The sequence below is a fragment of the Schistocerca piceifrons genome, chromosome 8 (assembly GCF_021461385.2).
Source record: "Schistocerca piceifrons isolate TAMUIC-IGC-003096 chromosome 8, iqSchPice1.1, whole genome shotgun sequence".
Classification (NCBI taxonomy): Eukaryota; Metazoa; Arthropoda; class Insecta; order Orthoptera; family Acrididae; genus Schistocerca; species Schistocerca piceifrons.
In genome coordinates, this window is record NC_060145.1 from 210617184 (window position 1) to 210642464 (window position 25281).

At 38.8% G+C, this 25281-nt stretch overlaps 1 protein-coding gene across 1 annotated transcript in view; it reads left to right on the forward strand.

Annotated features, from left to right (window-relative positions):
• LOC124711809 (small G protein signaling modulator 1-like) overlaps positions 1-25281 on the forward strand; it is a 319654-nt gene that overhangs the window by 264639 nt on the left and 29734 nt on the right. Inside the window, exons 22-24 of the mRNA XM_047242033.1 lie at positions 118-242; positions 4832-5011; positions 18992-19101. Of these exons, the coding sequence (XP_047097989.1) occupies positions 118-242; positions 4832-5011; positions 18992-19101 (415 nt within the window). The remainder of the gene's footprint in view (positions 1-117; positions 243-4831; positions 5012-18991; positions 19102-25281) is intronic.

Genomic DNA, 25281 nt, shown 5'->3' on the forward strand with positions numbered 1-25281 from the left:
CATTTATTATTATTATTATTATTATTATTATTATTGTTATCATCATCATCATCATCATCTTTACCATCACCATCATCATCATCATCATCACAAATTAAACAAATCACTTTGTTACAGGCAGAACTGCTCGAAACATTTGGCTTGAATTTACATCGCATTGATAAAGACGTTCAGAGGTGTGACAGAAACTACTGGTATTTTACACCTGATAATCTGGAGAAGTTACGAAATGTTATGTTCACGTAAGTTAATAAAAGTCTTGTAAGTCAATCAAAAAGAAAAGTTTTAAAATGTGCACAATTCCATATAATAACTTTTCTGTGGTAGCCATTTTTGTAGCAGCTACATACAAATTGTAGTAGTTCAAAAGAAAAATGGCTTTTGCATGGTGCACATCAAGTGTGTTTATTTAACTTTTGCAACTAGAAGCATTTCACCATAGTTGCAAGGCATCCTCATTGAGTGTCCTGAAATATTACATGATTTTTTCGTTTGTACGTGTAAGTTATTGTTTGCACAATCAGGTTATTGATTCGAAACAGTTCATTGAAGTTTTTATAATAAAATGGAAAAGTACTTACAGATCAGTGCCTGAGTCAGTATTTGTGAGCCAAACAATTTTTCTTGTGGGAAATTGTTTGAAAGTTTACAGTTTTCTTTTTGGTCACTGTAAAATACAGCACTGTAACTGCCATTTTCTGTATTTGGAGTATCATTCATATCTGTAAGTGTTTCCAGTTTTCTCAGGTTTTGCTTGTAATTTGTTTTTTTCTGTACTATGTGTGTGCTGATGTCAGTTCTCTCTCTCTCTCTCTCTCTCTCTCTCTCTCTCTCTCTCTCTCTCTCTCTCCTTCTCTCTGCGTGTGCGTGTGTGTGTGTGTGTGTGTGTGTGTGTGTGTGTGTGTGTGTGTGTGTGTGTGTGTGTGTAAACATTCCACATGGGAAAAATATATCTAAAAATAAAGATTCTGTAACTTACCAAACAAAAGCATTGGTACGTTGACATGTGTAAAGGCAAAGAGTTTGACAGTGGCCATTCATGTGGAAAAACAGCTTATCAGCTTTTGCCTTTACATATGTCTGCTTGTGTCTCTTATGTGCGGATGGATATATATCTGTGTGTGTGTGTGTGTGTGTGTGTGTGTGTGTGTGTGTGTGTGTGTGGGCGCGCGCGCGCGCGCGCGCGCGCGCGAGCGCGCATACCTGTCCCTTTTTCCCCTCAAGGTAAGTCCTTCCGCTCCCGGGATTGGAATGACTCCTTACCCTCTCCCTTAAAACCCACATCCTTTCGTCTTTCCCTCTCCTTCCCTCTTTCCTGATGAAGCAACTGTGGGTTGCTAAAGCTTGAAATTTGTGTGTTTGTTTGTGTTTGTTATTGTTTCTATCAACGTACCAATGCTTTCATTTGGTAAGCTACAGAATCTTTATTTTTAGATATATTTTTCCCACGTGGAGTGTTTCCCTCTACACCACACACACACACACACACACACACACACACACAAAGAGAGACAGAACTTACATCAGCACACATATAGTCACAGAAAAAATAACTGAAAGCAAAACCTGAGAAAGTTGGAAACCCTTACAGAAATGGATGACGCTCTGAACACAGAAAATGGCAGTTACAGTTTCTGTTGATGTCCTTTATCAGTGCAAACTAATTTGTCATGCATGTATAACAAGAAAAGTAGAGAACATATGTGTTATTGAGTCAAAAAATTGGAATGTGTATCTGGAAAGTGCAAGTTGCTTCGCCCAAGAGGAAAGTACTTAGATTATGAGAATTCTGACTAAGTGAGAGCTGTTGGACTTTGATTCTTGAAATAGCATTATGAGACATGAAAAACATCATCATTCAATGTAATAAAGACCTATATCCTTCTTTGAAGTGGACGAGATAGATGCTATGTTGAAAGCAATTCTCTACGTATTTACAACTGCTGAGTTGGAAAATGACTAGGAAACTGTTACATTGTTTTCACATCTAAAAACGGGCTTAATCTGTCACTTTGGATTCACATCTAAACACTGGCTTTGAAGACAGCAATACTAGCATAAATTACTCATGTTACAGAAATAGACAGCACATTAACTTTATTTTGTTTACTCTTGTCCTATCTATACTATTGTGACTGTGTGCAGTATCTCTCATGACTCACCAGTAGAAATTGGAGAAAAGAAGTAGAGGAAGCCAAAGAATTATGTACATGCATTGGCATCATGGAAGGCATGTGCAGTACTGGAGTGGGAGCAAGGAAGGGAATAGGCAGGTGAAGGACAGGTTAGTGAAGGCTGAGGCCCAGGGCTTATTGGAACAAACAATTGCTTTAAGGGAAAGTTCCCACATGCAATATCCAGAAAAGCTGGTATTGGTGGAAGAATTCAGATTTCACAGACTGTGAAGCAGTCATTAAAGAGAAGCATGTCACGTTGAGCAGCATGTTCAGCAACTGGGTGGCCCAGCTGTCTCTTGACTGTAGTTTGACAGTGGCTATTCATGTGGAAAAACAGCTTATCAGCTTTCATGCTCATACTGAATGACAGTGCTTGCAGCTAAATTGGTAGATGATGTGACTGCTTTCACCAGATGCCCTGCCATTAATGGGGTAGGAGGGGCCTGTGACAGGGGTGGTGCAGATGATAGTAGGAAGATGCTTGAGACAGGTTTTGCATCTATGTCTGTTGTAAGGCTTCAAGACATGAGACAAGGAATTGGGAGCAGGAGTGGAGTAAGTACGGACAAGAATATTCTGTATGTTGGGAGGGTGGTGGAGTACCACTGTGGGAGAGGTGGGGAGGGTAGTGAGGAGGGTATCAATTCACAGTGAGAGGTAGTCTAAACCCTGGTGGAGTATGTGATTCATTTGCTCCAGTCATGGGTGTTTCTGGACAAGAAGGGAGGGTTAACTTCAGTCTGTCAGTGAGACTCATGTCATATTTGGAGAGAGGGATGCTCGTTGCTACAGATGTGATAGTCACAGGTGGCTAGGCTGTGTGGAAGAGGGTTTTAAGAATGGAACGGGTAGCAGCTGTCGCAGTAGAGGAACAGATCTCCTATGACTTGTTTCGACAGTCACTTACCGTCCGGCATGTACTCACTGTCTGGCCACAAAGAAGCACTCCTCGTGTCTCATTACCACCCAGGACTGGAGCAACTGAATAACATTCCCTGCCAAGATTTTAACTAACTCTCATCATGCCTTGAAATGAGAAATCTGTGCCCCCACCCCTCCCAAAGTGGTATTCCAGTGCCCTCCCAACCTACACAATATGTTTGTATATTCCTGCTCACAACTCCTTGCCTCACAGCTTATATACTTGCAATAGAGCTATATGCAAGAGCTGTCCCATACATCTTCCCACTTCTACCAGCTCCAGTTCTATCACAGGCATTAAGGCAGGGCAACTTGTGAAACTAGCCATGTGATCTACCAACTTAGCTGCTAGCACTGTCATTCTGGATGAGAAGCTGTCACTCCTCATAAATGGCCACCAAAAAACTGTAGCCAGTAGATAGCTGGACCACCCAGTTTCTGAACATGCCATCACCCAGTGTGATGTGCTTCACTCTGACTGCTTCACAGCCTGTACAGTCTGGATTCTTCCCACCAAGGCCAACCTTTCAGAATTGTTCATGTGAGAACTCTACTTACAACATATCCTTCATTCTCATAATCGTCCCCTCTCCACAAGCTTCTTGATAGTCCCTGTCCTCCACGTGCCTATCCACTTCTCTGCTCTCGCTCCAGTATTCTACATGCCCTCTATCCTCCCACTAGTTATCCCATCTAGATTGCTGCTTATGTCAAACATAGTCACAGTTGGACTTAAGTGCCTGCAGGCAGTGGCCGTTGCCAGAGAGAGAGAGAGAGAGAGAGAGAGAGAGAGAGAGAGAGAGATATCTGTGCTCTTGGAATGTGTTTGTGTCTATGCATGTGTGCATTTTCTATTTCTGAAGAAGGATTTTGTCCAAAACCTGAAATATTTCTAGCATTCCTTTTCATTTTCTCTGTCTGCGACTGAATGCCTTCTCTATGTGGTTATTACTTACCAAGAGGATGAGAAATGATCACATTATAACACTTAAACAAGTATGTTATGTTTGTGTACTGAATTAAAAGCAGGTAGTACAAAATATGAATCACCAAATCCTTGCATTGAATTACTTATGAAATAATTTTACTTTTTTTTAATCAAAGCCATTTGTGGATGTTGACCATTGTTACTTGCACTTATTTTCACAATTATAGGCACAAGTGTAAGAAACATTACTGCCAGATGTCATTACTGTCTTGTTTCTTTAATTTTTTCAAAAGATGGCATCTTTAAAAAAAATAAATAATAAAAACTATGATTTACACTCATACAGAACTCGGCCGAAGCTTAACCCACTAGTAAACACAGTAGTACAAACTTATGCATAAGATGAGAGTATATTACACTGGGATTATGTTATATGACCACATGCCTTCTTACTTAAAATACATAACATCATCAGATACATTTAAAGTTGAAATGTTTCTTGCTTGATTACAGATTCTACTCTGTCTCTGAATTCTGAAACATTATAATAAGGAACCTAATTTACCAAATCTTGTTAATTATATAATTATGTATTATGTCACTTAATGGCATTATTTATAGTTACTGAGTTGATCATGTAGTCATGCTTAATATCTAATGTAAATATAAATTAACTATCTTACCCCTGATTTGTCGTATATCATATGCAAACAACGTACGAAAACTATTTACTGGACCAAATAGAATAAATAAATAAAAATTAGCATTATATATTTTACTTCTCTAAAATGCTATTTATTTGTAGGTATGTTTGGGAACATCTGGAAGTTGGCTACATGCAGGGAATGTGTGATTTGGTTGCTCCTCTACTTGTCATCTTTGATGATGAAGCCACAACATATGCTTGTTTCTGTCGCCTCATGGAACGAATGGCAGCCAACTTTCCCCATGGGGGAGCTATGGATACACACTTTGCCAATATGCGGTATGTTGAATGTTTGTATCCTGTACATGTTTTTTATTAAATGTTGTTTTGACACCAAATTCATGAGTAGGACTCAATAGGCACTTCCTGGTCCTTTTGACTAAGTGGTACACAAATATTGGAAAGACTGAAGGTAACAACTAGAAGTATAGTTGATGTGTGAATGGCCAGTAGGCACATAAACAACACGGAATATGTTGCTTTCAGATAACATCCTCCTTTGGAGTAACAGTTGCCTCATATTTGTCTCATATACATTGTCAAGAAATGTTGAACAACTTCGCTGTAACTATGGATGAGTATCTCAGCTGGGCAGAAAATACTGTTTCCAATTGCAAGAAAACTGCCACTTGCCTGTATGTGCTGCAGGATGTCAAATGTAAATTTGGGCAATCACTTGTTGTGCCAAACACTGCATTAGTTACAAAAACTCTAATCAGTTAGAAATAAGCATTAATGCTTGCGTGAGCTACATCTACAATATCCCTCTATTTGGCGCACATATCAAGAATAATATGAAAAGAATAAATTACTACTCTCCAAATGGAAGATATATTGAGTCATAGGCAGACACAATGAAAATTTAAACTTTTGGCCAAAACGTCTTCTTCTGAAGTAGCGAACTCACACACACTTTCACACAAGCACAACTCATACACACCTGACCAGCGTCTCTGTCCACTTTGGCTGGAAACACTGGTCGTGCGTGTGGGCGTGTGGGCGTGTGCGTGTGCGGGCGTGCACATCTGCTAATTGCATTTCTGTGAATGTGTGCATGTTCTCTGCTTCGGAAGATGCCCTTTTGGCCAAAAGTTTAAATTTATAGTAGTCTTTTGCTATCTTGTCTGTGACTCAACATCTCCTCTGTATGGTGAATACCAATATAATATTGTTATTTCATTCTCTACTTTCCATTAGTTGATCATATCAGTGCTTCTATGCCCAGTGTGTTGTGGCCACATAAATTATGCAACTGGCATATGCTATGTTCACTTCACTGGCTCCTCAGTGTGTGTGCACCTCATTATGTTGCATAAGAAATTGAGTACCTGGTATCTCATCATAATCGCAGCACATGGTCTCACTCATCTGTTATCCTATACGTGTGTGTTTGTTAAACAAAAACATGTGCAAACTCTTCTGTTGATGCTGTCCACATCAAGAACAAGCTACCTTGCACTCTTCACACGATTCAATGCTCTCTTGTATTTAAGAAAGAGGCAAAGTACCTCCTTTTCTCAAGCTCATAATTTCCCTAAAAATTAATATGTATGGCCAGTTATTTCTGTCAAACAGTAATGCATATTTTGCATCATCTGCTGGTAAACTTCTTTGTATTTTCATTTCTCAATCTGTCACACCACTTTCTTTCCTCCCTCTATTCATTACTTGTGATCCATCACATTCCTCTTTCTCTTTCTTTCCCACGTCTTGTTAAACTATATACATTTTTTTTCTCATCCATCATCTTCATAGAGCAGCGTGACTGCCTAGAGAGTAAGTAAAGCTGTACCATCCAGTTTTAATGGAGGAGTCATTTCTGGATCTGACAGTTTTTAACATTCATGTTTACATAAAGCTTTTAAGGCTGTGCACACCACACTTCTTAATGTATCTCTTCCTCCAAAAGTATACAATTCCAGCAATGACTGTTATCTGGTGTTTGTCACCAGTGTACTGATTACCATCTTTCCTATTCTAAAAACCCCTTTCACTCAGTTCAGTAGTGATAAAGATAATGAAATATAGATAATTGAGATTTTTTACATTTAAGTCAGCATCAGCTTACATATAAATGTATAACGTTTTAAATAGGAAAACAGCATTGTAGACAGACTGTTCTGAAGTTGTTTGTAGTGGTAATTAAGTTGATAAATATAATCATCTTGATTTTTCATAGATATTGTTGGCTGAACTTGTTGTCCAGTAAAATTCAGGATGACTCCTCCGGAGGGCCTGATGTTATCAAGTTTATGAAAAAACACTAACTTTTTAACCATGGATTATCATTGTATATTCTTGTACTCAACTCTGTCTATAATATGACTCTCTTCATTTACATAATGAATGGCACTAGTTTAAAATTATCTCTCTCAATTTAAATTCTGCTTTAAAGATTGACTGGTTTTATATTTCTTCTCATACTGATACATTACAAATGTGATCATTGTTGATAAAGACATAGTCGACCGTAGTCAGCTCACAAGATAAATTTCACATCATGTAATATGATAGCAAGTTGCAGAGTTGGTCTCCTGCAAACAATCTCCTCCAACATTTCACAGAAAGTCTGTAGACAAAGTTACATTACAGTAAGCAAAGGTAGCACACTTCATTGATGCAAAGACTTTGTAAGATAACAATACAGCAAGTCAGATGCTAACATTTGTAAACAAAGTAATAATCAGAACACAAAGATATTTTATAAAGAAAAAAAAACAGTTATATATTTTTAAGTGTAATTTTTGCTCTTGAACTTTCATGATTAGGGTAACATTAAATGTATAATCATCTGTAGCTACTGATGAAAGAAACAAATTCAATTTGATAGCATAATTAATTGTTTCATATGACAGTATTATGAAAAGGATAGATTGCAACTCACCATATAGTAGAGATGCTGAGTTGCAGACAGGCACAACAAAAAGACTGTTAAACAAGCAAGCTTTTGGCCACAAGGGCTTCTTCTGAATCAGGACACATACACATTCACAATCAGGCAAACACAACTCTCACACACATGACCACTGTCTCTTGCTTTTCAATTTTCTGGATTTTCCATTGTTTAACATTTTCATACATGACACAAAAATGAAAGAAGTGAACTTTCAAAATATAATAGGAAAAATACAAAAAGGTAAATGAAATTTCAAATAACAGTCACCAAACAGCACAATAATCTTGGAACACCTGTTGCAAATCAGGAGCAATCTATTTGTGATATTGCCCAGCTGATTTTAATCTTTTCTGTGTACTCATTGCTGCTATCATTGGTATGGACGAAATCTGCTTCATAGCCTCTAGTGATACATTCTTGATATCCACTAGCTCAGTCTTATATAATGGCTGTAGCATTCTGTATCACCGTAACACAATATTTTACAGTTTGTGAAATACACTCTGAAATTATATATCCTTGAATGAAAGAAGTAACTGTGTTTTATGAGCCTTGTAAGAGAAATTATAATTTAAAGATGATACTAAAGATAGCTATAAACTTCCAAGATAGGATTCCATCGAGGGAGTGTTCCTTTTGACACAGTTTTAAAGGTTGCTGCAGCCTAGAATAGTATTTTTATGTAAATAAGCCAGTGTAGGCAACTGCTGGATGTCAGATGACTTGAGCAGATGATGTATAATTGGGATACTTTCATCTGATGCTGAGGTAGGTTTTTTGTTGACATTATTGGAACCTTTCTTAACACTAGGACTGTTAGTAATAGTAGCAGTGGTGCTGTCTCCTGGTAGTGAATTGCAGTTGTGAAAGGGGGACAGGGGAATCATGATGAGTGAGACAAAAGCCTAGGAAACCCTTTGCACAGTACTGATTGAAAGGGCACGTTTTCAGTTTTCTTTCCATTTCCAAGAACTGATTGCTGTGTGTTTGACCTGCAGAAGGTGTACAATACCACTTGGATCACCACATCGTGTCTACACTACACATGTGGGACTTCTGGGGCTGCTTACCCATTTGTATCCAGAATTTCCTATCCCTCTAACTGTTCTGAGTCTGGATGGGGCCAACCCTCAGCAAACATCTGTACAGGAAACTGAAGTACATCAGGGATCAGTTCCAAACACAACCTTTTACGTCATTGCCTTCAATGGTATCGTGACTACAGTGAGGCTTTTGGTTCAACTGTCACTATATGTGGATGAGCTTTACCTGTATTATGGCTCAACATCATTTTGTGCCACAGCACGTCAAGTTCAGGGAGCTGTGCAGAAATTGCTGAGGCACTTCACCTCAGCATGGCCCTATGGGTAAATCTTGCAAACAAATACATCTACACAGCCAGCTTCTGGTTCACTGAGCACTACCTCATTCTTTTCATTACTGTCCCTTAGTACATGTACATGACACAACACAGCAGTAATTTGGTCAGCGCAGCACTCTAAATCCTTCCCGGAATTTTGACATATGGACGAAAGTGTTGAGTATGACTTCAGATGCAACTGTGAGGAGAGGTGGGCTACAGAGTAGTGTAGCAACTGTTGTTGTAGGAAAGCTGGACAGGAGCCTAAATTAATAGTGAATAAGTTGACATAGTAAGCAGAAGATTTACTTAACTTGTATTTCTCCAAATTTACGAGGACCCATTACAAATAATGCAGCAAGAAGTAAAGTCCAGCTAATACGATGGCAACAAGGATGAGCTGCTCTGAACTAAAACACGAATGATGGTGTCGGAGTCCTGATGATGCGGCATCTGTGTAACACCACAAAATAAAGAGGCTCCAATTGTGAGTGGGCTGTGTTGCTGCTGCCAATCATCCTATATTGTGACAGAAAGCACTCACAGTCCAGGGCCACTACAGACGTAATTTAGCGGGCATGCTCCTTTCGATCCACTAGATCCCGCCTGACAGCTATCGGAGTCTGTTGGCAACTTGCAATATTCTTGCCAACTCAAAGATGTTGGTAGGGTGGTATTGATACATGATACCACAGAGAGTTCATCCCTATAACAGCTAACACTATGCTTATCTCCATATCTATACAATAGCCCTTTTTCAAGGATGTCAGATACCTTGGTACTTATCAGCCTTTCCAGGGAATTTACATCAGTGTGAGCCTCTCCCTGCAACTTAAGATTGGCAACTCTGGCCAACACTTCATTACCTCACAGAGGCAGATTCCCTACATCCACTAAATTTTGTATGAAAGTGTTGACATTTTTGCCTGGTTTACCCATGAGAGTGGGAACCAGCAAACCTACTGCAACATAAATTACAGGCTGGGGCGGAATAGCACTAGAGAACTTTGGAAATGGAGCAGCAGGGCTAACTGCAACATATGTTGTTGTTGTGGTCTTCAGTCCAGAGACTGGTTTGATGCAGCTCCCCACGCTACTCTATCCTGTGCAACCTTCTTCATCTTCACGTACCTGCTGCAGCCTACATCCTTCTGAATCTGCTTAGTGTATACATCTCTTGGTCTCCCTCTACAATTTTTACCCTCCACACTGCCCTCCAATACTAAATTGGTCATCCCTTGATGCCTTGGAACGTGTCCTACCAACCAATCCCTTCTTCTAGTCAAGTTGTGCCACAAATTCCTCTTCTCCCCAATTCTATTCAGTACATTCTCATCAGTTATGTGATCTACCCATCTAATCTTCAGCATTCTTCTGTAGCAACACATTTTGAAGGCTTCTATTCCCTTCTTGTCTAAAGTATTTATTGTCCATGTTTCACTTCCATACATGGCTATGCTCCACACAAATACTTTCAGAAATAACTTCCTGACATTTAAATCTATACTCAATGATAATAAATTTCTCTTCTTCAGAAACGCTTTCCATGTCATAGCCAGTCTACAATTTATATCCTCTCTACTTGGACAATCATCAGTTATTTTGCTCCCTAAGTAGCAAAACTCATCTACTACATTAAGTGTCTCATTTCCTAATTTAATTCCACAACATTCCATTATCTTCATTTTGCTTTTATTGATGTTCATCTTATATCCTCCTTTCAAGACACTGTCCATTCTGTTCAACTGCTCTTCCAGGTCCTTTGCTGTCTCTGACAGAACGACAATGTCATCAGCAAACCTCAAAGTTTTTATTTCTTCTCCATGGATTTTAATACCTAGTCCAAATTTTCTTTTGTTTCCTTTACTGCTTGCTCAATATATAGATTGAATAACATCAGGGATAGGCTACAACCCTGTCTCACTCCCTTCCCAACCACTGCTTCTCTTTCATCCTCCTGGACTCCTATAGCTGCCATCTGGTTTCTGTACAAGTTGTAAATAGCCTTTTATTCCCTGTATTTGACCCCTGCCACCTTCAGAATTTTAAAGAGAGCATTCCAGTCAACATTGTCAAAAGCATTCTCTAAGTCTACAAATGCTAGAAACATAGGTTTGCCTTTCCTTAATCTGTCTGCTAAGATAAGTCATAGGGTCAATATTACCTCATGTGCTCCAACATTTCTACAGAATCCAAAGAGACCTTCCCCGAAGTTGGCTTCTACCAGTTTTTCCATTTGTCTGTAAAAATTCGTGTTAGTATGTAGCAGTCATGACTTAACTAAACAGATAGTCAGTAATTCTCACACCTGTCAATGCCTGCTTTCTGTGAGATTGGAATTATTACGTTCTTCTTGAAGTCTGAGGGTATTTTGCCTGTCTCATACATCTTGCTCACCAGATGGAAGAGTTTTGTCATGGGTGGCTCTCCCACGGCTATCAGTAGTTTGTTTGGACATAGGTCTTTCAGTGCTGTGCCAAGCTCTTGACGCGGTATCATATCTCCCATTTCATCTCCATCTGTGTCCTCTTCCATTTCGATAATATTGCCCTCAAGTATATTGCCCTTGTTTAAACCCTATATACTCCTTCCATCTTTCTGCCTTCCCTTTTTTGCTTAGAACTGGTTTTCCATCTGAGCTCTTAATATTCATACAGGTGTAAGTGAGGTCCATTCTGCCAGACTTTTTGCCGATCACACCTAGAATAGCATTTCGTCGCCGTCCCAATCTCCACAGTATCCTTGTCAGACCCTAAGCACCTTCAAAACCAATTTTCCTAACCTATGGCTCCAATCCCCATGACTATCCATGTTGTAAGACACACTATGCAACCCATATCACCTGCAACCCATATCAGACCTGTAACTGGCAAAACATATACTATCAGAGGGAGAGCCACCTGTGAAACAACGCATATTGTGTAGCAGCTGTTATGTAAACACTGTTGGGCCTTCTGCATCAGTGTGACTACCACCAAGTTATCAGTTAGGATGAATAGCCATAGACAGATGGTGTATAGCGGCAACACAGAGCTTTCTGTACAGCACGGCAGTCGTGTCCTCGGTGCCTCTTTGAACACATGCGCCATCTGGATTCTTCTCCGAAACACCAGTTTCTCAGAACTCTGCAGGTGAGAACTGGCATTACATGTCCTTGGTTCTCGCCATCCACCTGGCCTTAATTTACATTAATTTCTTTGCTCTCAGCATTCTTTGGAGTAACTATTCCTTTCTTCACTCCCTTTTAGTTTTCTATATCTTTCATTTTCTTATCTGTCCATCCCTCCCTCCACATGCATGCATGTGCATGCTGACACACACACACACACACACACACACACACACACACACACACACACACACACAATGCACTTAGCTTTCCACTTTTATTAACTTGTGTGTGATGTTTTGTCAGTAATCTCTGTCCTGTGTATTACCATTTCCATTTCTGTAAGCTCTCAGTTTTTCAAATCTCATCTGGAGCAATCCCCAATGTCAGTCTTTCCTTCTCATACCATCCATTAATTCTCTCCTGACCCGGAGTTCAGGTTGCTTTTTCCAAAATCACTTCATTTCCTAAACCTCACCTCTCTTCCTTCCCCTTCAACCCTTTTGCCAGAAGAAGGAACCACTGGCTCTGAAAGCTGGCAAGTTTCAGTACCTTTATGATGTGTTCTCCTGCTACCTGGAATTGAACCCAGGCCCTGTGAGCAAGCACTATGCCACAGAGTGACAATACTTGTTGAAAAAATCTACCTTGGTTTAGCATACTAAACTTGATCCAAAAACTTACAAGTCAATTATCTTGAGAAATTTTGATAAATGCATTGAGCTGCTTTGGGAGAGGTATATCTGAGTTTTGAACTTCACATACCATAAATATAGTGGTTGATGGTGTGGGTTCCTGTAGACATGTCCTAGTTCATGAACCATGGGCAACGTATGAGTGGCCAAGTAAGTGGTCCCGACAGTCGGGATACCAGTTACTTTGGAATAAGGCTGGGCATCTCGGACATATTCTGAGTCGTGGTCACATTTGTGCTCATAAGGCAAAGACTACCAAATCCACCGGTTAGTCCCTCAGCCGTTAGGGGTAAAACCCAATGGGACTCGGGACAAGTAAGGCTAGCAACCTGCTTCCCTGGTACTTTAAATATGATGCTGGCAACAATCAGAGCAAAATGCCTCGGACCTTTGGAGGTGACGGAGTCCCACCTCTAACTGACAAACCAGGGACTCCTAAGATACGACTTGGCAAACAAAGGGTAATGAGATGGGGAGCTATTAATATCAATGGGGGCTACTTGGGGAAGAAGGTAGAGCTGGCAGAGGCTGCAAGTAAGATGGGGCTGGACGTTTTAGCTGTTAGTGACATTCGGGTAAGGGGTGAGAAAGAAGAGGAAGTGGGAGAATACAAGGTCTACCTGTCAGGAGTCAAAGCAGGAATAGCACAATGGGGTGTAGGGCTTTACATCAGGAAAGAAATGGAACCCAGCGTAGTTGCAATAAGGTATGTAAACGAACGACTGTTGTGGATAGATTCGACAGTGTCTAGCAAGAAAATTAGGATTGTGTCAGTATATCCACATTGTGAAGGGACAGATCAAGATAAGATGGATAGTTTTTATGAGGCACTCAGTGATGTAGTTGTTAGAGTAAAGGACAAGGACAGTGTTCTGCTCATGGGTGATTTTAACGCCAGAATTGGAAATCGAACAGAAGGGTATGAAAAGGTTATGGGTAAATTTGGAGAGGATATGGAGGCCAACAGGAACGGGAAACAACTCTTGGATTTCTGTGCCAGTATGGGCTTAGTAATCACAAACTCCTTTTTTAAACATAAGAACATTCACCGGTATACTTGGGAAGGCAGGGGAACCAGATCTGTCATTGACTATATAATAACAGATCAGGAATTCAGGAAGGCTGTGAGGGACACACGTGTATTCAGGGGATTATTTGATGACACTGATCATTATTTAATCTGCAGTGAAATTGGGATTGTGAGGCCGAAAGTGCAGGAGGTCAGGTCCATATGTAGGAGGATAAGAGTGGAGAAACTTCAGGATAAGGAAATCAGGCACAAGTACATAACAGCGATCTCAGAAAGGTACCAGTTAGTTGAATGTAGTCAATTACAGTCATTGGAAAAGGAATGGACAAGGTACAGGGACACAGTACTAGAAGTGGCTAAAGAATGTCTTGGAACAGTAGTGTGTAAAAGTAGGATGAAGCAAACAGCTTGGTGGAATGATACAGTCAAGGCAGCCTGTAAAAGGGAAAAGAAGGCGTATCAAAAATGGCTACATACCAGAACCCAGGTAGACAGAGAAAGTTATGTTGAAGAAAGAAACAAAGCCAAACAGATAATTGCAGCATCCGAGAAGAAATCGTGGGAAGACTTTGGAAACAGGTTGGAGACTATGGGTCAAGCTGCTGGAAAACCATTCTGGAGTGTAATTAGCAGTCTTCGAAAGGGAGGTAAGAAGGAAATGACAAGTATTTTGGACAGGTCAGGAAAACTGCTGGTGAATCCTGTGGATGCCTTGGGCAGATGGAGGGAATATTTTGAAGAGTTGCTCAATGTAGGTGAAAATGCGATCAGTAATGTTTCAGATTTCGAGGTAGAATGGGATAGGAATGATGATGGAAATAGGATCACATTTGAGGAAGTGGTAAAAATGGTCAATAGATTGCAGTGCAATAAAGCGGCTGGGGTGGATGAAATTAAGTCTGAACTCATCAAATACAGCGGAATGTCAGGTCTTAAATGGCTACACAGGATAATTGAAATGGCCTGGGAGTCGGGACAGGTTCCATCAGACTGGACAAAAGCAGTAATCACACCAATCTTTAAACATGGAAACAGAAAAGATTGTAACAACTACAGAGGTATCTCTCTAATCAGCGTTGTGGGTAAAATCTTCTCAGGTATTGTTGAAAGGAAAGTGCGAGTATTAGTTGAGGACCAATTAGATGAAAATCAGTGTGGGTTTAGGTTGTCAGGACCAGATCTTTAGCTTACGGCAAATAATGGAGAAGTGTTATGAGTGGAACAGGGAATTGTATCTATGCTTTATAGATCTAGAAAAGGCATATGACCGGGTTCCTAGGAGGAAGTTATTGTCTGTTCTACAAGATTATGGAATAGGAGGCAAACTTTTGCAAGCAATTAAAGGTCTTTACATGGATAGTCAGGCAGCAGTTAGAGTTGACGGTAAATTGAGTTCATGGTTCAGAGTAGTTTCGGGGGTAAGACAAGGCTGCAACCTGTCTCCACTGTTGTTCATATTATTTATGGATCATACGTTGAAAACAATAGACTGGCTGGGTGAGATTAAGATATGTGAACACAAAATAAGCAGTCTTGCATATGAGGATGACTTAGTTGTGATAGCAGATTCGATTGAAAGTTTGCAAAGTAATATTGCAGGTACTAGTAGATGGGAACAATGGCAGGAGGGTGTCCACAATGAGGAAATCAAAGAAAAACTGGGAATGAACTCTATAGATGTAGCAGTCAGGGCGAACAGGCTTAGATGGTGGGGTCATGTTACACGCATGGGAGAAGCAAGGTTACCCAAGATACTCATGGATTCAGCAGTAGAGGGTAGGAGGAGTCGGGGCAGACTGAGGAGAAGGTACCTGGATTCGGTTAAGAATGATTTTGAAGTAATAGGTTTAACATCAGAAGAGGCACCAATGTTAGCACTGAATAGGGGATCATGGAGGAACTGTATAAGGGGGGCTATGCTCCAGACTGAACGCTGAAAGGCATGATCAGTCTTAAATGATGATGATGATGATGATGATGATGATGATGATACCATAAATATAAAAAAATCACAAGACTCTGACTGAAGTGTTTTCCCATAGCTAGAGAAAAGCAAGCAGTGTGCTACACATGGAGGTAAAATTTAATTCTGCTCCTGATAAGTTTGATTCATAAATTAATAATCTTTCTGGGTTCACCTCAAGTATAGAATGTGGGATATGAAGCCTTGAGTGTATTTCAGTACACTGAAATTGTAATACCATATGCTTGTAAAACAGTGGTCATCTCAAGAAAACTGAATGTTAGCCATGGTCAAATTTAACTGTGGTTAACTCCCTTGGTTAACTTTATTTAGGTATGTGAACAAGAATTTTGCACTGAATAGGGTTAAATGCTGACTTTACTGTGGTTAACTTTTAATGAAGGTTGGTGCAATTGGCTGTAGATTTTGATACCCTCAGCTACTATTTCTCTAATGCTCACATAATGGAAAAAGTAGCAAAAACTGAAGGATTTCTAAAAGTACAAATTATAAGTTTTTCACTGTGTCCTCTTCACTGTCCATGTACAAACTGCAGTGGTGGTGGTGGTGTGACCTATTGTTTCTGACAGCACAGTTTTTGATGTGGCATCATTTGAAATTATAGTTGTGAGCATGACTGTAATTGTCCAGAGTGTGACAGCAAAGCTGCACCAAAAACCATATAAGGGGCTTAGTTAAAACAAATGTTGCATGCAGAAGTGGATGACTTGCAAAAATAACAAATGAATATCAAATGAACATGAAGTTATACTGTCCCAAATTGAGGTATTGTGGTTTATGCATAAGAATAAAATTATAATTTCACTCATTCATTTTATTGTGAAGCACCCACTAATATAGTACTTAGGCTGTAGGGCCTCTATGTTTCGGTAACAGAACTGGCCTCAACACAAATTTATTTAGACTGTAACCTACAGAAAGTTCTCTGGGGATTCATTTTCCAGGTCATTAAGTAGATTTATAACCACATTGTACTATTATTGACAGATTGTGAATAGACTACCCGTTGTGGATCATAACTGTTCATCATTAATTTTCTCCACTGCAAGAATTTAAATGAAACCTCTGTCAGTAGTAAATCAGTTACACCTGTTTAACTAAAAAGTAATATACAAACAAACTAGACTTGTGCATAGATCAGCTGATTTGAACCTCATATACTTCCAGTGCATACATTTATTTTGTGCTCATACGAGGAATGAAAAAACTCTTTATTCTCATGAAGTAAGTAAATGAAACATAAGCGAGAACTACCATGCTTCTGTTAGCATACACACTTTATTTTCTTTTTCATGATTGCAGTGTGATACAATACAAAAGAAAGTGCTTGCTTCTCTGTGAATGGGTTATGAGTGTAGTAAAAACAAATTAAATGTTTATCCAACTCACACGGAAAATTATCTGCCGTATAGTTTTATATTTTGTAATACACATAAATGGAAGAGAGTTACACAAGCATTTCTGAATATATAATCTATTCTGAATGTAGCTGTATGAAACAGAAAGCTTCAAGCATATTCTTACGCTATTCACAATAGATCTTTCTTGCTCATATTTGTTGTTTGAACCCAGTGTGAACATAAATACAAGGAACATGTTTCAAAACGAAATGTCACTAATGTATGATTTGAGAGTGGCAGTGATATCACAACACAATTTAAACTTGTAGTGTAGTGGCAATAATTGGTGCCACTTAAGTGGTGTTGGTGTTCTGTTAGTTTTACATGCAAATCTGGTTTAAGTGAAATTCCCCCCCACCCGAACACACACAAAAACCACACAACTACATAGTAAACTCCTGTGAAATAATTTATTAGAAATGTGTCATTCAGCTTGTGAACAACTTCTGTGCAAAATTTTAAAATTACTGTCTAGAGAAGATTATCATTGTCAGAACATACTATTCTTTCCTACATGCACATTTTGAAGAGGCCAGTCACATTTAAGATCCATAAAAGAGTATTTTACTATTTCTTTGCAGCAGCCATGAGTCAGTGGGAGAAATGATACTATTAGATGGTGCCCTCAACCATACATGATGTGTCTGAATGTAGATGTATGAAGAAGTCTGTGCTTATAGTTATCCTTTTCAGACCCATTGGCTACATTGTGTACATTAAATTTTACTGTCTCTTAGTTGGAACAGAAATATTTTTCCCCAGTGCAAACTTCATGTACACATTTGTGAATGTTCAATCTTGTTATCACATAGAAGTGCTGCCAACTGTTGGGCATCTCTATAACAACATCAACATCAACAAGTCAGTGTAGCAGGACTTGGCACCTTGTGACTTCCAGAATATACGGAAGTGGTTGGTTTGTTATATTCCACAGTATATATAAATATTATTATTATTGTTATATTGTATTGTTATTATTGAATGACCAGTTTATTATAACAGTGAATATTTCAAAAATACATAAAAAGAATGGCTTCTTTTTATGTATTTTTGAAATATTCACTGTTATAATAAACTGGTCATTCAATAATAACAATACAATATAACAATAATAATAATATTTATATATACAAAGTATATTTTGAATAAATATATATACTTATATTTGAGTAAATCCTGCATCTAAAATCATTAGCAAAATACCTAAGAGCATTATAGCATGAAAGAAGAGGTTTCTTTCTCCAGAAAAAAATCGGGTGAGAAAGGGTTAATTAATTAGTAAGAAGCAACAGCAGATATTTGAGTATTATTGTTAATATTTGCAACCATTTTCCTCAGATACTGATAATACCTTCAATTATGTTTTATCATAAAGATAAGAAAATTTCTGTCTTTTGCAACTGAAATTTATTCTTGAGTAGCAAATGTGTTTCACCTACTCATGTTTGGCATCATTAGTGGTATTCATTTTTGTGTCCTGTTCACGCATCCATTTATTGTTCTGTATGTTTTAAATGCATATGGTATAGGTTTCCTCCAGAAATATTTCTTTGCACATAAGCTATACTGTAGAAAACTGCACATGCTTATAGTGCTCTGGTCACATGCTTTAGAGCAGCTCTAAGGTATAAGTATAAAGTACCAGAATTGGAAAGAATGATTGCTGAGTTTTATATGATTCTTGTTCTACAGCTGATTCTGTGCCAGTTAATGACTAAAAAGATATATTTATTACATTTTTGTTTCCTCTGCTGTTTTGAATGGTCATTATAATTTTTGTGGCAGGTCACTGATACAAATACTGGACTCCGAGATGTTTGAATTGATGCACCAGAACGGAGACTACACTCATTTTTATTTCTGCTACCGCTGGTTTTTGCTGGATTTTAAGAGAGGTTAGTGATATGTTAATGCTTTCTGCGTTGTTGCAGTCCTTACATTGGTTTTATCAGTTCAGCCTGCTTTTTGTTTATATAACTACATAAACATTTTATGTAAGTTTTGTTCATTAGTAACATATGTAAATTTGAATACAGTCAACCTTTTGCTGTGTCTTTCATAATGATAGAAGCTGAGGTATTGTCAGTTGTAGTGTTGTAGGTTTGAGTCATTGTAAGTAAAAATTGATAAAAAATGCACATTAACATGTAATATTTCACTTCTCAGCAAATGCGGAGAGGGGGATCTAAGTGGTAGACAGACATAGGGATATGCTGATAAATTGTGAAGCTTCTGGTGTACTTCTTCAGAGCCAACACAAACACCTCTGTAGCTTTTCATCTGTTACCAGCTTGAAAGATTGTTATGTTGTTTTTTATATTGTATCCCAAGATACTTAACTTTTCTGCTTATGTCATTGGCTGCTTCATCTATTCTCTCCTTAAATGATCAGTGTTGTGGTGAAGCATTTATTAGTTTAGTTAATTTTGTTACATAATGCAGGTGAGATTGTGATTGGTGGTGTTAGTTTCTGTAAGATTATTGAATTTATGTAGACAGATCGATAGTTAATAAGTTAGTTTCATTTTACTTGGATCATTGCATAATAAATTGTAATGATGTCGAATGGGTCTTTGACATTTACATCACAGATTAATTTGTAAGTATGACTACATGGTGAACATATGTAAGGGTTTTTTTTAAAAATATACGGATGTGAGTTAGTAATTTCTACCCAAACTGTGGGTGGGACAATTTGCAGTAAACCTGTCCATTATACTTTTAAGAACATTGTTTATTATTTCTTCTGTTTCTGTACATTGATTATTATACTAGTGTCATCCTCAAAAAGAGCTAATTCTGGTTGTTGTATATTATCGGATGATCATTTAGGTATATGAGGAATAATGGCAGGTCTAAGATTAACCCTTGGGGAAAACCTATACATGATTTATCCCCAGCCAGAGTAATCTCCCATTATTACATTGATTGGGTTAATAAGTAAAACTTCAGCATTCTTTTTGTTAGATATGACATTATCCATTTGTTGGTTATTCAGGAGAATATTGTGATTCACACACTCAGAATATCTTAGATAGGTTTCAGAGAATACCAACCAATGGCTCACGTCGGCACCAACAATTCCTGTTGCAGGGTTTCTGAGGCGATCCTCAGTCCTTACAGGCAGCTGGTGGAGGTGGTTAAGAGTGCTGCCTCTTGTGCGGGGTGCAAGCATAGCTCACAGTTTGCAGTATTGTACCCAGAGTTGATCACGGTTCTTTGGTTTCGAGCTGAGTGAAGGGTCTCAGCCAAAGGCTTTGTCGACACTCTGATGATCTTGGCTGCAGATTTCTAGATCTGTGTGATTGTGTGGGGATTTGTAGGACTCACCTTTTTAGGTCAGGGGTGCACTACACAAAGGAAGCAGCTACTTGGGTGGCAGAGTACTCGTGGAGTGCACATGAGGGTTTTTTAAGGCTAGGCGGTAGTTTGTGGTGCTCTGATGAACACTTGGCAGTCGATATGCAGCAAGGGAAATCGAACGAGAGTTCAAAATAAAGACACTGCAACTATCATAATTTAAATTCATCAGTAAATTGTCGAGTTGTTCGTAATAAAGCTCCCAAATTTACTGCCCCCCAGGAAAGTTCTCGCACTCAAATTATTCTTGGGACTGAGTGCTAGCTGAAACCTGAAGTGGAAAGCTCTGAGATATTTAGTGAGTAGTGAAACATTTATTAGAATGACAGATTAGAGACCATAGGAGGGGCAATATTCATTGCAGTTGACAAAAACATTGTCTTTATTGCGGTTGGTATTGAATGTGACACTGAAGTTATCTGTTTGCACGTAACAATTGTAGCTGATACCAAGTTAATTGTTGAATGTTTTTACCGGCCACCAGATTCTGCTGTGACAGTTCTAGAGTCATTCAAAGATAGTCAATAGCACGGCAATAGCCAGATCATGCCATAGTAGTTGTAGGTGACTTTAATCTGCTGATTATAGACTAGGATGTCTGTGGATTCATTGCAGGGAATACAGACAGACAGTCATGCGAAATACTTTTGAATACATTTTCTGAGAACCATCTTGAGCAGCTAGCTCGGCAGCCCACACACATTGGAAATATCTTAGACCTGATAGGTACAAATAGACGGGCTTATCAACAATGTCAGTGTAGAAACAGGGATTAGCAATCATGATGACATTATAGCAACTATGATTATGAAAGTTAATAATTGATCAAGGAGGCTAGAAGAGTGTTTCTGCTAGGTAGAGCAGACAAGCAGTTTTTAGTATCACACTTGAACAGTGAATTGGCATCACTTTGTTCCACTAAGATGGATGTAGAAGAATTATGGGAAAAGTTTAACTAGATTGTAAATCATGGTCTGGAGAGTTTTATGCCTAATAAGTGGATAAAGGATGGAATACACACACTATAGTTTAATAATGAAGTTCAGAGAATGCGGAGGGAGCAGAGGCTGTTGCACTCTTGCTTCAAAACGGAATGCACAAATGATGACAAGTGAATGTAGTAGAGATTCGGGCGTATGTGAAAAGATGTAAGCATGAAGCATACAACTACCACCACCGTGACACCTTAGCAAGAGATCTGGCCAAACCCAAGGAAATTCTGGTCTTATGTAAAATTGCTAAGTGGGTCTAAGACTTCCATTCAGTCTGTTGTTGACCAGTTTGGTGTGGCAGTTGAAGCTAGCAAAACAAAAGCTGAAGTTTTAAGTTTCACGTTCAAGAAACTGTTCACACAGGAGAATGATACAAACATACCATCATTTGACCATTGGACCATTCCCATATGGACGACATAGTAATAAGCATCCCTGGCATAAAGAAACAACTGAAAGATTTGAAAGTAAATAAATCACCAGGCCTGGATGCAATCCCAGTTACATTTTAGAAAGTGCATAGTAAAGTGGGTTGATGGCATTGGCCCCTTACCTAGCTTGGACTTATCGTGAACCTCTTGCCCAGCACGAAGTGCCAAGTGACTGGAAAATGGTGCAGGTGATTCCAGTATATAAGAAGGGTAAAAGAGCGGACCAACAAATTTACAGACCAATATCCATAACTTCTATTTGCTGCAGAATCCTTGAACATATTCTGAGTTCAAATGTAATAAATTTTCTTGAGAAGCTTATGTCCATGAATCAGCATGGTTTTAGAAAACATTGGTTGTGCAAAACTCAGCTTGCCCTTTTTCTGACGTGATGTACTGTGAACTATGGATGAAGGGCAACAGGCAGATTCCACATTTCTAGATTTCCAGAAAGCATTTGACTGGCAGCCCACTGCAGGCTGTTAAGGAAGATATGAGCATCTGGCATCAGTTCACAGATACGTGAGTAGGTCAAAGATTTCTTAAATAATAGAACCCAGTATTTTAGCCTAAATGGCGAGTGTTCATCAAAGACGAGGATATCTTTGGGGGTGCCCCAGGGAAGTGTGATAGGACCGTTGTTCTCTGTATACATAAATGATTTGGTGGATAGGATGGACAGCAATCTGTGGTTGTTTGTTGTTGATGCCATGGTGTACGGTAAGGTTTTGAAGTTCAGTGACTGTAAGAAGATACAAGATGACATAGACAAAACTTCCAGTTGGTGTGATGAATGGCAGCTAGCCCTAAATGTGGAAAAATGTAAGTTAATGTGGATGAGTAGGAAGATCAAACCTGAAGTGGTCGGATATAATATTATGGTGTCCTGCTTAACACAGTCAAGTCATTTAAATATCTGGGCGTAACGTTGCAACGCGATGTGAGATGGAATGAGCTTGTGAGAACTGTGGTAGGGAAGGCAAATAGTCGACTTCACTTTATTGGAAGAATTTTAAGAAAGAGTGGTTCACCTGTAAAGAAGACCACATATAGGGCGTTGTTGTGACCTATTATTGAGTACTGCTCGAGGGTTTGGGGCCCGTACCAAGTTGGATTGAAGGAAGATATGAAAGTAATTCTGAGGTGGACTGCTAGATTTGTTGCCAGTAGGTTCGAACAACACATAAGTGTTACAGAGATGCTCCAGGAAATGAAATGGGAATCCCTAGAGGGAAGGCAAGTTCTTATTGAGAAACTGTGTTGAGAAAATTTAGAGAATCGGCATTTGAAGCTGACTGCTGAATGATTCTACTGCCGCCAACATACATTGTTCATAAGGACCACAAAGATAAGATACAAGAAATTAGGGCTCATACGGAGGCATATAAACAGTTGGTTTTTCCTCACTCCATTTGTGAGTGGAACAGGAAAGGAAATAAGTAGTAGTGGTAGAGGGTATCCTCCGCCACACACCAAACGGTGGCTTGCAGAATATGTATGTAGATGTAGTAGCTATGTAGATTTTGTCATTTAATGCTTGGAAAATCTATTTTGTGAATGATTAAGTTTCATTCTCTGTAGAGCAATCCTTCTCAAATCCAAACTGGTTTTACTGATAAATTTATTTTAGTTCAGGTGGGATACGTAGTGAAGCAGGTTAGTATTTACTGACATCCCTATCACCTTTTTTTTATAGAGGTGTATAAGACAGGGCTTATTACTGTATCTGCAGACAAAGCTTACACTCACCATGGTGGCTGCTGGGAGTGACCCAAAGGCATTTGCCATATACAGTCACTCCCATCAGACACTGCACCAAGTGTCAACTTTGTGCATTTAATATGTGGCAACAAATCTTTAGTACTCTATTCTGTACACTACCAGATCCAGATGAGCTTCATTTCTGAGAGAATATGTGATTTTCTTAATGTCAAGGGGAGCAGTTGGTAACACATTCATAGGATTCAGGTTGTTTTTCCAATATACTGCTTTGATTTTTCTCTTGGACAGTTTGTCCCTCTGTTTTCTGCTGTGCATAAGAAATGATTATTGAACATATTTGCTACCCATGACTCATCATTTATGACCTTTCATTTAATTCAGTAGTGTTGTTATCCTGTTCCTTCAATGGTTGTTGCAGGGTTTCAGTTAATTTATAAAGTATCTCATCACTGGTCTTCATCTCCAAGGAGATTCTGAATCCCCAACTCATTTATAATTCTTCTTATATCTGTAGAAGAATTCAACTTCTACCAAAACCAAGATTCATAAACACTGATTTTAGGAAGGCTTTTATTATGCCTTTAATTCCTAAATGTGATCTGAGGTTAATCAACTAAGTACATCTCATTTTTAACACTCGTGAAACATCTAGGGGGAGGGGGGGGGGACAATACATCAGTATTTACATTATAATCATCTTCTGGTCACTGGTATTCATTGACTCCATGGTTTGTGCAGAAGATTCTTTGCCACCTTCAATTACTTTGCATGTCATGATGCCAAGTACAGGTTTAACGCTCTTTGGACAGCTCGGAGCTCATGCGGAATTCCTTGGCCAGTAACAATAAAACATATGAAACAAGAGTTGCTCCTTAATAAATGCTCTTACATAATGATTAAACTCATAACCTCTGGACAATTTTTCCAGATAAACAAACAAACAGACATTCTGCTAATAAAGCTTGTTCATTTATATCCAAAATTGGTGCAAGAATTCACCCTTAATAATAATAAAAAAAAAAAAAAAAAAAAAAAAAAAAGTTATTTTCAAAAAACTTTGGCTTGCAGTTTGGAAATCTCATACCCTCACGTTGTTCTGTAATTAAATACAAAAACTGGGTGGAGGGCAAAGTAAATTGTATAGGTGTGGCACAACATCTTATCTGATTTTAAGTTCAAATAAAAAACAGATGGGTCAAAGTGAAGAAGCTGTTTTAACATGGATGATACTTACACAGTGGAAATTAAAAAATGTGTCATGCATGCCGTGTCCTCTACTATCAATGCATTGTTGAAAGTGACTTTCAAAACTCTGTACCACTCTTAACGAGCATTTCGTGAGGAGTAAGGCGAGTTTCTTCTTGTATTGCATTTCCTAGGGAAGGAAAAGTCCTTGGTCGAAGTTTGAACATCTCAGTTTTAAGATGCTCTCATAGAAAAAAATTGCATAGTGTAAGATCTGATGATCATACTGGCCAGAGGATGTCACCACGAGAAGAAATTAAGTGTCTGGGAAACATTTGTCTTTGCATTTGAAGAGAACTCAGAGCTGTACAAGTGATGGCTCCAG